Source organism: Lipophrys pholis, assembly GCF_963383615.2.
Source record: "Lipophrys pholis genome assembly, chromosome: 12".
Classification (NCBI taxonomy): Eukaryota; Metazoa; Chordata; class Actinopteri; order Blenniiformes; family Blenniidae; genus Lipophrys; species Lipophrys pholis.
The window spans coordinates 30655144-30668094 of NC_137641.1; the positions used below are offsets into that span (position 1 = coordinate 30655144).

The 12951-nt window shown below is 45.0% G+C and overlaps 1 protein-coding gene across 2 annotated transcripts; it reads left to right on the forward strand.

The window, feature by feature from the left end:
- The first annotated feature begins 4611 nt into the window (after positions 1-4611).
- Positions 4612-12653, forward strand: tbx3a (T-box transcription factor 3a). 2 transcript variants are annotated; one of them, XM_080476722.1, is made up of 7 exons: positions 4612-5765; positions 6586-6868; positions 7197-7343; positions 8264-8340; positions 8641-8798; positions 9266-9909; positions 10844-12653. In XM_080476722.1, exons 1-7 carry the CDS (start codon positions 5374-5376, stop codon positions 11282-11284), a joined length of 2142 nt encoding a protein of 713 aa, XP_080332848.1. In that variant the 5' UTR covers positions 4612-5373; the 3' UTR covers positions 11285-12653. The 2 variants fall into 2 exon arrangements, with proteins under 2 accessions (XP_080332848.1, XP_080332849.1); XM_080476723.1 differs by having other exon boundaries at positions 4642-5765; positions 6586-6853.
- Positions 12654-12951: the final 298 nt, after the last annotated feature.

The window sequence follows — 12951 nt, forward strand, 5'->3', positions numbered from 1 at the left end:
GGACTGGTTTGTTCCAACAGCGCTGCGTACAACACACTCTCCAGAACGCTGCTGTCGCTGCCTACTCCTTCCACAATGAGCCGAGCCTGTTTGACACAGAGAGGAACCCTTCGGCCTTCTGAAAAGCAAACTTCATCAAGCAACTCGTAAATCGAAATTCATTTAAAAACTCTTCAGAATATGTAGACGTGACAAGTCGTTTAAGTTTCCCGGGAGCAGAACATGTTACAAGAATTCTTCTTTTGGATTGTAGTTTTTTTGTGATTTAAAAACACAACAAAAGCAGGTTAAAACCAACACCTATCGGTATCTAATGAATCGACTTCAAACTGAACACGATATGAAATAGAACTTTGACAAGAAGCCTCATTGAGTCGTGGGTGTGACAGTTGAACGCTTTAAGAAATCCTCAGAACAAACTTTAAAAAGCTTCCTGCATGTTTGCATACATGTTGAACCATAAAGCGGCTAAGAAAAGTATCTCCTCATCTGAAATGCATTCAAATGCATCAGGAAGCGTCGGAATTACAAGACATAAGCATGTGAAGCGTAAAGCAGCAGATCCTTCGCCACACCGCACCTCCACAACCGGACCCACAGTGCCCTCCTTCGTCCTGACGGTTCTTGGTGGGTTGAGCTTTAATTTCAGACACGGCACCGATGTTTGGTTCCATTTTAAGTGTATAATATGTGACAATGATTCAAGCTTACATGTTATAAGTCACTGCATGTTGTTCTTGTTTGTGTTTCCTGGCAGAGTTTCGCCGTTCAGCCCTGTCATATTCAGACAATAGATCAAACGCAGGACGCGGCATTTTCATCTGCCAATCACCTCGTCCTTAAGTTAAAAGTTATGAGCCTGCCTCGCCGCTGATGAACAGCCTCAACCAAACGTCTCCAACCACACACACAAAACACACACAAACACACACACACACACACTGCCGGTTTCCCTGTCAATGCGTAGTCAATGCGCCGCCATCAATAAGCACATCCCCTAATTAACTAAAATAGTATTTCATCAATACCCATAACTGGCTGCTGCAGGAATTGATGAGAGCAAAGGTTGAGTTGACTTAAAATGCCTGACAGGGACGTTTCATTGACGGGGAAAGAGTTTATCATTCCTCCGGCCAATTGACTAAAACGTGTGTGTGTGTGTGTGTGTGTGTGTGTTTCTGGAAAGTGCATGCTAACAGCCTCTGCTCTTTTGGGGCAATATAGCGAGTCTCCTCGGATCAATCGCAGGCCCCACCTAAATCTTGGAGGTAAATGGTTTGCATTTAGAAAGTCATTACGCTGTCAATTGAACGTCTCCCCCTCCACTCTGCGTTGGGATGTAATGTAACGAAGTTTGCAGTCATTACGCCGGTGGAGTTTACTAATCTTGTGATGTTTCCTTTCCCTATCACGTCGCGTTAGGGCTGACGACTCTCACCAGACAATCTCCACCATTCAAGAGTGGTGCCACCAAGTCTGTCCTTGCTTATCATTAACAATCTGCAAATAAACAGGACAGCATACATTACATCACTTGCAGCTCCATGATCAATTCCAGGAATGTCTTTGAAGCTTTGCTTAATGAACCTACACAGTGTGGCTGTTGTGTGCAGTCAGAGCATGGAAGCTCCGTAACCCATGATCTTTAATGTTGTTGGTTTTTTTTCTTTCCCCTCACTGATAATATTGAGAGGTGAATAGTATTGGGAATATTTAATTTTTTTAAAAAACGCCCAGTGGCTGCAGCAGAAGCATGTGGGAGAGGCTGCTTTCCCACTTAACTTCCTCTGTCTTGCAGGATATTATTCAAGGATAATTCCTGTAAGTTGTGTGGACAGTGCCGCTCCATGCTTACATTGCAGACAGCTTTAAAATGCGAGCCTGCCACCCCCACCCCCACCCCCACCGCTGCCCTGCCAGACATCACCCACCCACGTGGAGTGAGAAATTTTAGAGGCTGTCCAGTCATATATACTATCCCTTCTGATTTTGATATGCATAATCTGTGTGGATGTATTAAAGAGAAGCGCTGACAAAGTTGGCTTCATTAATCAGTAGTGTCAGCTCAGACCTTTTTATAGCCTCTCCAAGTCCCTGAGAGCCCTAACCCTGTAAAAGTTTATATAGTGTATTGACCATTCTCTACTTGCTTAGCTAATGAAGCCAGCTCGGCTTCGGAGCCCTGAAAGGCTGCCACAGTGTCAACACTGCTTCCTATTTGATGACACCTCCCACTAAATTGAAATGTGCTGCTAATGGGGGTGAGTGTTTAAAGAAGAATAAACCCCAGTAATTGACACAGGCCTGACCTCACCCGCACAAAGACGAGACCACAAGGTCCCACGTAGGCTTCTGGAGAGCAGCGCCTCCACGGCGGCGGCGGCGGCGGCGACAACAAGAGCGGCTTCCGGCTGCCGGAGCTCGGCGAGATTCTCATTCAGCCAGACGTTTGCAAAAGTTTATCAGCGTTTGTTCTCTATAGTAAATCAATAGCGCACAGTGCATAAGCCAAAGATCCATGTGTATGTCCCTCGGGGAATATGCAGTATATGCATGCAGGCCACTCTACTTCACACACACACACACACACACACACACACACACACACACACACACACACACACACACACACACACACACACACACACACACACACACACACACACACACACACACACACACACACACACACACACACACACACACACACACACACACCCAAAGGGGAGGTTGTTGTGGGTTTTTTTTTTTCTGAAACAGCATCCAGCCACATTCAGCATGAAGAAGTCTCTGTGACATTTGATTTCATGAGCTAAGATGAACAAAAGCTGCATGGCATGACCACAGTGATCTCTCACAGATACTTACAGGCATAACCAGGGCTGGACGACTATCCAGCTCAAGTTAAAGTCTCCCTGTCATCCCACACCAGCCCTCGGACTTTTAACAGATTTGCCCAACTTCAAAACAAACCGAGCTCCTTCACCAGTCAGTGTGCAACAAGTACTTCACAGATTTAACCTCAGAAAATATGAGAGGAAGCAGCTGACCCAGGCTGCTGAGGAATTATTATTGGATGTGTGATGCAAAAATATCGACGGGAGTTCTCTGTCATAATTCATGTTGGCCTGTTTTGAAAGAATTTGCTCGGTATCCCCCCCACCCCCCCACCTCCCACCCCCCCTCAAGGACTTTGAGACTTCTTGCGTCCCTGTCTGGATCCACAGAGACCAACAACTGACTGAGAATTGATGGTCAATGTTTATCCAGTGTGGCTGAGTGGCCACGACTGTCGAGTTTACCTGTGAATTTGCGTTTTTCGGGGCACTAGCGTGGCTCTGTCTGGCTCATTCTGCAGGGAAACGACTGTTACTGCAACCAAATAATGAGCCACATACTTCTAATTGGCGTTTTAGCGCGTGCATTAAGTATACAACGTAATAGTTATGCTCGGTTATTGTGAGAGATGAAAAAAATGGATTATGACAGCTGTAAGCAGAGATAATGCACCGCCGCAAAACATTCGCTGGGTTAGTATTATAAAAAAGAATAGCTTTGGAAATAACACCTTGTTAGTGCAGCATGAGCAACTGTCAATTTGCAGGTCAGGACTGAAATTGTTTCCCATGCAGAGACAGTAGTGCCGGGAAGGAGCTCTATATTTAACATCGGAATTGATTGCTACGATTCAAAACACAGACGTTTTGATAGAAGAGCCGATAACGCAGTGAACACATCCCCACTGAACCCTGGTCCTCGTACTGTTTGCGCGTAAACTTGTGATAAAAGATTAGTATTTTAACTCCAGATGAAGGAATATTCACGTGAAATAGAAGCTTTGCGGTTTACAGCCCTTCTGTCTTCTTCAAGTTTAATAAAGATTCATTCAGATTAACACACATTTACGTGTAAAGTGTTACAAAGTGGCGCGTAAAATTCTAAATGGCAAAAGCAAAAAGAATGACATAACTTCGACAAGGCAACCATTCTGTAAAAATAAATAAACAGAAAAAATGTCTAACATAAATTAAATACTGGAAGTAAGATCATATTGACGTTATGGATAATACTGCACTTCATCCATCAGCAGCTCACACTGACTTCTTTTTGTTTCGGTTAAATCTCTGCAAAATCTGTAAAACCATAAGAATACACACACATAGTGGATGCAGGTAAATTATAAGATAAATGTGTAAAAATAAAGATGTGATCGCGATATGAAGCGCGCTGGATTGGCCACTGGCCGGGAGAAGGACTGAGGAGGAAGTGGAGCAGCGGCGCGGCGGATCGCGACATCACGCCGGCAGAGAGAGCCGGAATCCCGGCTTGGCTCTGCCGCGCTCCCCCCTCCCTCCCGCTCTCTCTCCCTGGGTCTCTCAAACCGGCCGATAGCGCAACTTCTATAACGATGTTGACATATTCACACAACACTGACCGAGGCAGGGTGGTGTTTCACGGCAAAGCCCTTTTGAGTTTCCAAACACCTTTTTATAAGTCTGAAGTCTGTCCCCTCCACCCGACCTGTTAAAACCACGCCTACGCAGCCACACAATTGGTCCGAAAGCGTCAAAGAGCCAATCAAACGGAGCGCTGCTGCTCGTAACACGCAACACATCCATACAGTATGAAGCCCTATGGGCCACAGAGGCGCTAGGAAAATCACGGAGCTGGGACCTTACCACCTCTCTCTCTCTCTGCCTCTCTCTCTCTCTCTCTCTCTGGCCGTCAGCGGACTCCTTTCTCTGCACACGTCTTTCTCTGAAATGTGTGTGTGCGTAAAAGGGAGAGGAGGACTAAAGTGTGTGTGCGCGCGTGAGGGTGCATGTCCGGAGCAAGTAAAGGCAGGGGGATTATTCGGCGCTATCGAAATATTTCAACACGTCGCCCTCGCTGCAGGACTGAAGCCAATAAGAAGGAACCCATTTTAACAGGAATGCCGATATTGTAAACAGCGGCAGAAGGGAAAAGAATGCACCGCAGTCAATTAGGAGACTCACCCCGGCTGCTTTAATCCCGACAAATGTCCGAAAGCCAGCGAGACGCACCGAGGTGTCCGATGCTCGTCAACCTCCGAGGAAAATCGCTCTGGCAGCACTCTTGAAGATTAATGGAGAACACTTTTACATTTCACTTTGCAGACTTTTGATCGAAATTGCGCAAAAGGACAGTAGACATTTTCCTCTAAATAGTGGATGCTTGTTTTCTACCTACAAACGGACGAATCTCCAAAGTTTCTGACTCGTGGGTTGTTATTTTTTTGTTTCTTTTCTTAAACAACAACAAAAATCTGTGTCCATTTCCTCGACTTTCCAAAGTGTCAGACACATTGTTCCACATCCAAACCAGTCGTCTCCATTTGTTGCCTGCTCTTGGATGAACTTCCTGATGAGAGATCCAGTCATACAGGGCTCAAGTATGGCATATCATCCGTTTATACCTCACCGGGGTCCGGAATTTGCCATGAGTGCGATGCTGGGTCACCAGCCCCCGTTCTTCCCGGCGCTGGCTCTTCCGCCCAGCGGCTCCCTCTCACTGCCGGGCGCGCTCGGGAAGCCGATCATGGACCAGCTGATGGGAGCCGCGGAGACCGGCCTACACTTCTCCTCGCTGGGGCACCAGGCTGCGGCCGCCCACCTCAGGCCTCTCAAGACTCTGGAGCCCGAGGAGGAGGTGGAGGACGACCCCAAAGTTCACCTCGAAGCCAAGGAGCTCTGGGAACTCTTCCACAAGAAAGGCACCGAGATGGTGATCACGAAATCCGGAAGGTGAAATATACTATTTATTTGTTTATCCCCCCCAAAGAAAATTCTGATTTATTATCTGAAAGCCTGTAATAGATATTATGACTGAATTATTACACGTCTGATTTACCTCTACAATCAGCCTGTTAAGCTTGAATTTTTCAGTAATTTTTAAAAGATAAACTTGGGTGACAGTAAATATGTCACAGTCAAATCCCAATTTATTACACTGAACTTTACATTAACTACAAAAAATGCCAAATTATCAAATTGTAATCATTACATTTTCGCTTATTTTTAGATAAATTGCAAACTCTAGTATATGTATAACCTGTGAATTAAAAAGAAAAGCTGCAGATAAACAAAAATAATCAGGCCGTAAACATAAAATTATTCCTAAATTATTTTTTTGTGTTTTAAAATAGCCGTGATTTCTCATCCCTCCCTGCGTATTTTCGTGCATCTTTTGTCCAAAGTGCAGTTGGCGGATGACTCCATTAAATGTCAACTTGGAGCGTGTGCAGCTTTGACTAAATTATTCTAGTCATGACAGTATACAAAGATGGCTGCTGCGTTACTGTGGGCCTTTCCAGGGACCCAAAACAATTCAGCCAATATTTATTTATTGTGCACACTTGTTTTAATAGCAGATAAGAACTTTACGCACATTTAAACTCACTTGTGGGCTGAAACACGCTCTTTGACATGTTATTGCGCTCAAAGGTACTATTTAGGAAATATTAAATTAAGTGTTTATCTGGAATGTTTTGCAGCGTTTTGATCAACTGTGTTGTGTCTGAGTTTTGTCGTTGTAATAATTGTGATTTATTCTCCTCTGTCACAGGCGGATGTTTCCCCCGTTTAAAGTGAGGTGCACTGGTCTGGACAAGAAGGCCAAGTACATACTGTTGATGGATATAGTAGCAGCCGACGACTGCAGGTACAAGTTTCACAACTCCCGCTGGATGGTGGCAGGAAAGGCCGACCCCGAAATGCCAAAGAGGATGTACATTCACCCGGACAGTCCGGCTACTGGCGAACAGTGGATGTCAAAAGTCGTCAATTTTCACAAACTCAAGCTGACGAATAACATCTCCGACAAGCACGGATTTGTAAGTTCAACTAATGTATGTCAATTTTCCTATTTATCAAACACAACACATGTCATGCAAATATTTATATTCTGTGCATTTATTTCATTTTCTGATAATTTTGTAATTTTAGCAATAACGGCATATGTAATGTAGACTTACTTTTGCTAATGTAACATGGATGATTATTATTTTAAATATTTACATTGACTTTTAACCATTTTCATGCGTAATTCTCTGTGTATTTTCTGTCAAAACACAAACCGTTTAACATTTTTAATGTGCGTAAAATCAACAGCGCGCAAACTTTCCTGTTTTTTTTTTAACCTTAAAATTAATCCTGTTCTGTCCCTGTGTGTTACAGACGATTCTTAACTCGATGCACAAATATCAGCCTCGGTTTCACATTGTGAGAGCCAACGATATCCTCAAACTCCCGTACAGTACCTTCAGGACTTATGTTTTCCCTGAAACGGATTTCATTGCAGTGACTGCTTATCAGAATGACAAGGTAAGACACGAGGCTGCTCACAGGCGCAGAACCACGTACAATATAGGTGGATTTTTTTTCTTTTCGTTCCCCTCCTCTAAAATCCGGCTTGTTGTCAGACGCGCTTCCCTCGCAGTGTTTCAGGCTCTGCACCATTTTGTTGTCATAAAATATGGAAGACATCATATTTGAGTATGAGAGAGAGAGGAGGGGGTGATAGAAGTGGGGGTGATGTGCCAGAATCACCAAACCGTGATAGGAAAGTGATAATAATTCCGAGGAATGTTATACAGGGTATATCTTCCTTTTATTTAATCACGTGGAAAGGATTTGGCACAGACCCAGACTCACTCTCTCGCTCACTCCCCCTCTCTTTCTCCGTGAAACTAAAAGGTTTGGGGAGGTTGAGAAATAAGAAAAGAAGACGCGCAAAAAAAGAGAAAAAGGGAGGGGCATTTTTTGTCAGACGGTGCTGTATGGCAGCGTTTTACTCTCCAAGGCAAAAACATAATGAAAATCATCTTAGCAGCTCTTTGAAATCGATGGAAAATGATGGCACCGCAGACCCCCCCCCCCCCTCCACCCCACCCCACCCCCCACCCCCCCTCCCTTCTCTCCCCATGTGCAGTGGGTTACATTGCCAGAGGATGGAGGGGAAGTGGTGAGGGACTAAAAGTTTTGCAAGAGTTACAAACAAAGCAGCATATTTCACTCTGAGGGAAACAATCTTGCCAACAGGGGGACTAATGTAGCCTGTGCGTGTGTTTGGAACTAGAAGCACTTTATTGTCCAACCCTGACCTGTTGAACTATAATCCCCCTCCCATTGTGCGCCTGCAATAAAATGAGCTTCACCTTTTGACTTTTAACCTGACGCAGATTCAGTCATGTGTGTTTGCTTGTTATTTATATTTACGACGTTTTTATTTATTATTATTGCAGATCACTCAGCTGAAAATAGACCATAACCCATTTGCCAAAGGATTTCGTGACACAGGCAATGGGCGGCGAGAAAAGAGGTAAGACCGTGCAAAAAGAAAAAAAAAAAAAAACGACAATTGTAGACATTTTAAGCTTAACCTGGAGACAGAAAGTGATCTGGTTGGATTAAACCTGCGACTGAGCTTCCACAATAACCCGCAGGGAGACTGTCTCTTCACACTTTGAATGAAAACATCCTAAACAGACACGAGTTTAGGTGTTGAAGCATGAAAAGAAAACTGCATGAGCTTCCACATCATTCGTCGTGCTGCTGATATTGTTTGTGACCCGAGAACTGTGCCTGCACCACCTCTAATAACCTCGGTGCTTGTGCTCAGGAAACAGCTGGCCCTGCAGTCCATGCGCTCATACGAGGAGCAGCAGAAGAAGGAAAACGGGGTTTCAGACGACTCCTCTGGAGAGCAGGCTCCCTTTAAGTGCTTCGGCCAGGCCTCGTCCCCTGCCGTGTCTACAGTGGGCCCCCCACACCTGAAAGGTAAGGCCGACAGACCCCACCGTCACTCACAGCTTCCCAAACAAGTCGTGCGTAAAGTTGTAAAATTACTTCTTTAAAAAAAGAAATTATACGAAGTCAACGTGACGAAATGGAATAAAAGCATAATCACTCCGTCTATGTGGCCTTAATGCCCCGAGGGGGGAATTGGCTGTTCTGCAAGGAGTGTGTAATTCAGATTAAAAATTCTCACTAATTGATGACGCAGCAGTCTGACTCAAACGGCTGCGATAATCCACAAAATACAGCAAATTTTGAAATTTCAAACATTCTATAACAAAAAAACAAGTTGGGAAAAAAATGGAAATTGATGTTTTTGGTAACGTGAGGGTTTATTTTGCGCAACAAGGGTTCAACAGTGGCAATACAGATTGTTTTTTTGTTTAGTTTTTTCCCTGTTTGCGCACAAATACAAACCAAAGTCTGATCCTTTCACTTCCTTCACGCAGATTTCTGTGACAGCGACGAGGACAGCGACGACGAGAGCAAAGATGGACACACTAAAGACGGACCGGACTCCAGTAAAATCTCCACCACCACGGAGGACGGCAAAGAGCACGAGGCGAGCCCGGCCAAAGGGACGACAGTCAGCAACAGTGACTCTGGCAGCAGGGCGCGCGACAGCGGAACCAGGACTGAGAAAAGCCAGGCGGACTCGAGACAGAGTCCGATCACTGTCATCTCAAGCACCACGCGCTCCGGAGAAGACCTGAAGAGCCCCAACCTGGAGCAGTCCAAAACGGACGAATGTAGGTCAATGAACAAGGACAGCTTCATGCCTTTGACTGTTCAGACCGACAGCGCGCACGTAGGCCACGGCCACCTGCATAATTTCGGATTTCCAACAGCCCTGACAGGACAGCAGTTTTTTAACCACCTAGGGAGCGCGCATCCGTTTCTCTTGCACCCCGGCCAGTTCAACATGGGCGGTGCGTTCTCGAACATGGCTGCGGGCATGGGACCACTATTGGCGGCTGTGTCCACGGGAGGGGTGAGCACCATGGACACGACCAGCATGGCATCGCCCCAGCAGAGCCTGACAGGGGCGCCGGGCCTGCCCTTCCATCTGCAGCAACACGTCTTGGCATCACAGGTAAAACCTGTTTCCTTCGACCTTTGAGGCCTTGCTGGAGCTTCGTTCTTATAGCTTTGCATATGAAGCGCACGCTGAGCCAGACACTCACTGCAGGCCTCCGAGGCGCATGTGACAAATTACAAGTATCAGGTAGTGAGCTAGGCTACACCTTCAATGTTCTTTAGATGGCGCGCGCGCGCGCGTGTGCGTGTGTGTGTGTGTGTGTGTGTGTGTGTGTGTGTGTGTGTGTGTGGCTCTAATACGCTCAGCAAAGTTAGACCATTACGCGTTATTAGTTTCCACCTGGAGTTGACGCTGCAGTGCAGAGGATTACTGTAACTATCATTTATTCAGAATAAGAAACTTTCTCCGAGGCACAGGCCATCTCGCAGCCGCGAAAGGTTTGGGGCTGGGATTTGAGCTAATTGTCTCTGAGCCAATGAGACGTTTTTAATGCGAGTCTGAAAACAACAAAAATGAAAAATAACGTTTGAAGGAAGACACGTTCAGTTTTTTGTTTTTGTTTTGAAATCAAAACAAGTGTTATCTGCTTCCTCTTCTGCTCTTTGGTTGCAGCATCAGACACCAGGAGTTTCATTTGCAATACAAATTCTTAAACGAGCGTCAAAAGATGTTTACATGGTGGATGGTAAAGATTTGCGGCAGCACATTTCGTTAAGACGGGATTTGTAAAAGACCTATGTAAATAGATTTATAGACGGCACGGCATACTGGTTCCGACTTAATCTGAGCTTTTGTTTTGAATCACATGGAAGCAGGAGCTCAAATCCAGTCACGCGTAAACAATATTTTACGCATCTGTGCCACAACTTTACGCAGTTTGAGGATTGACTGGCACGTTTTCCCCCCGGCCAGTACTGTGTGCTTATCTGATAAGTGTTTGTGATACGAGGCTTGCAGTTAATACGTGGCCTTTTCCATTCATCCACAGGGCATTGCCATGTCTCCTTTCGGAGGTTTGTTCCCTTATCCGTACACGTACATGGCTGCAGCCGCGGCAGCCTCCTCCGCCGCCTCGTCCTCGGTGCACCGGCACCCCTTCCTGAACGCGGTGCGCCCCCGACTCAGGTACAATCCTTACTCCCTCCCCATGACGGTACCGGACAGCACACTGCTCACCACCGCCATGCCCTCCATGGCCGGCGGCGGAGGGGGCGCAGACATGAAGGGGGACGGCATGATCCCGGCCAGCCCCGCGTCCGCCGTCACCCTGGATTCAACGTCGGAGGTGACGAGCCACTCGTCTGGCTCGGTGTCCCTGTCCCCAAAGACATGCACGGAGAAGGACGCCGCCAACGAGCTGCAGAGCATCCAGCGCCTGGTCAGCGGCTTGGACTCGAACCAGGACAGGCCACGGAGCGGATCCCCTTAGGATTTTAACTCAAAGAAAGAAAAAATCACAACGCACCACCTGCTTCTCGTGGAAGGTGAAAAAGTGTCGATGAAGACATTAACAATAGGACACCTTGTAGATTCACGCAGGTTTGAAAAGGAAGAGGAGAAAAAAAAACAACTAAAAAACGTGAACCTTTTAGTTTCTGAAATGCACTTTGTTTAATACACATCTGCTTTGTATATTTCTTTCTTTTCTTTACTCTGTTAAATTAAACAACACTTTTATTCTGTCATTTTAATACCGTACAAGTATTGAAACTGAAACGTTGGCATGGGTGTAACTTACAGGTTTTAGGAGAAGTTGCTGCTGTGTCCTGTCTCCTTTGACTTAATGTACACGAGAAGAAATGTGGCTTTTTTTTTTTTTAAAGATGCACTCTCAATTAATTTGACTTATTTGAATTCACTACCGTTTGACCTACCTTTTTTTTTTACAACTGCTGTATTTTGTTGTACGCTATTAATTGACTGAACAAACTGTTGCATGTCCTCTTTAAAAAAAAAAAAAATACAAACGTTCCAAATTAACAACTTCATTTAAACTCTCCAGTCAATTACTAATTTTCAAAAAAAAATTATTTGATTATGCCTTTTTGAAACGCCAGAATAGTGAAATGAAAAGCTGCTCCGGGGACATAAACTGACCCAAAAGCATGCGTAATTACGCCTAAACGGGCAAAGGGAAGCAGAAATCTAAAGTAAATGTTAAGAAAGGAAAAGGTAGTATTGATCATCAGTGTAAATAGGAATATATAAAATATTTATGTAATTATTTCATATTGTTATTGCGTGTAAATACAACGGAGTAGTTTGTTTCTAGGGATCCGTTCTTAATTTATTGTCGATATACCTGTGTAAAGATAGTTTGTGGGCTAATATCCTTTTGTTGCCATCTGCATTTATACCCCCATTTTAAAAGGAAAAAAAATATGGACTTTATCCCCTTCCCAAATATCCACTCAGCTAGTTAATCACACTCATGTGCCATTGTATTTTCACTTGTTGTCCCCGTGTGTGAAGTGCTACTGTTTTAAAACGAATGAAAAAGCGACAACGCACTGCAGCAATGGCTTGGAAAAGGCGCAAAATTAGTGTGGGTGGGAGGAGGAGAGGGGGGGGGGGGGGAGTAAAAGAAATGTGTGTGATGAAAGTGGACATTTTTTTCTTCTGTTATTCAAAAACTTTGCGAATTTGATCGTGAAAGTGCAGCGTAATCGAAAAATATGAAGGTTTATTTTGTGTTTCTTAAGTTGTCAGTGGGTTATGTTGTATTTGGAGTTATGTCTAGTTTACAACATCGACATCGTGTTCTTGAAAGTTTCAATAAAATATTGAAATGGCCCCCCACGCCCCTACCCCCCCCACTTTGTGTGTGTGTGTGTGTGTGTGTGTGTGTGTGTGTGTGTGTGTGTGTGTGTGTGTGTGTGTGTGTGTGTGTGTGTGTGTGTGTGTGTGTGTGTGTGTGTGTGTGTGTGTGTAAAACTCGGTTTATGTGATATTTGCCACTTTGGTGAAGGTTTAATTCTTCTGTCGGACCTTAAATCCTCTCTACAAACGTGTTTCTGCTGGGGGAGGGGGGGGGGGGCATAGTGTCTTCACCCACTTCTGTAAACTGGTGGAGATAAAGAGTGCAGACTGGTGTTA

What these genes read in the sequence shown, in the direction of transcription:
- tbx3a (XM_080476722.1), top strand. Translation starts at nt 5,374, where the DNA reads ATGAACTTCCTGATGAGAGATCCAGTCATACAGGGCTCAAGTATGGCA. An exon ending in AATGGGCGGCGAGAAAAGAG is followed by an intron (nt 8,341 to 8,640) that starts GTAAGACCGTGC and finishes GCTTGTGCTCAG; the next exon opens with GAAACAGCTGGCCCTGCAGT. An exon ending in AACACGTCTTGGCATCACAG is followed by an intron (nt 9,910 to 10,843) that starts GTAAAACCTGTT and finishes ATTCATCCACAG; the next exon opens with GGCATTGCCATGTCTCCTTT.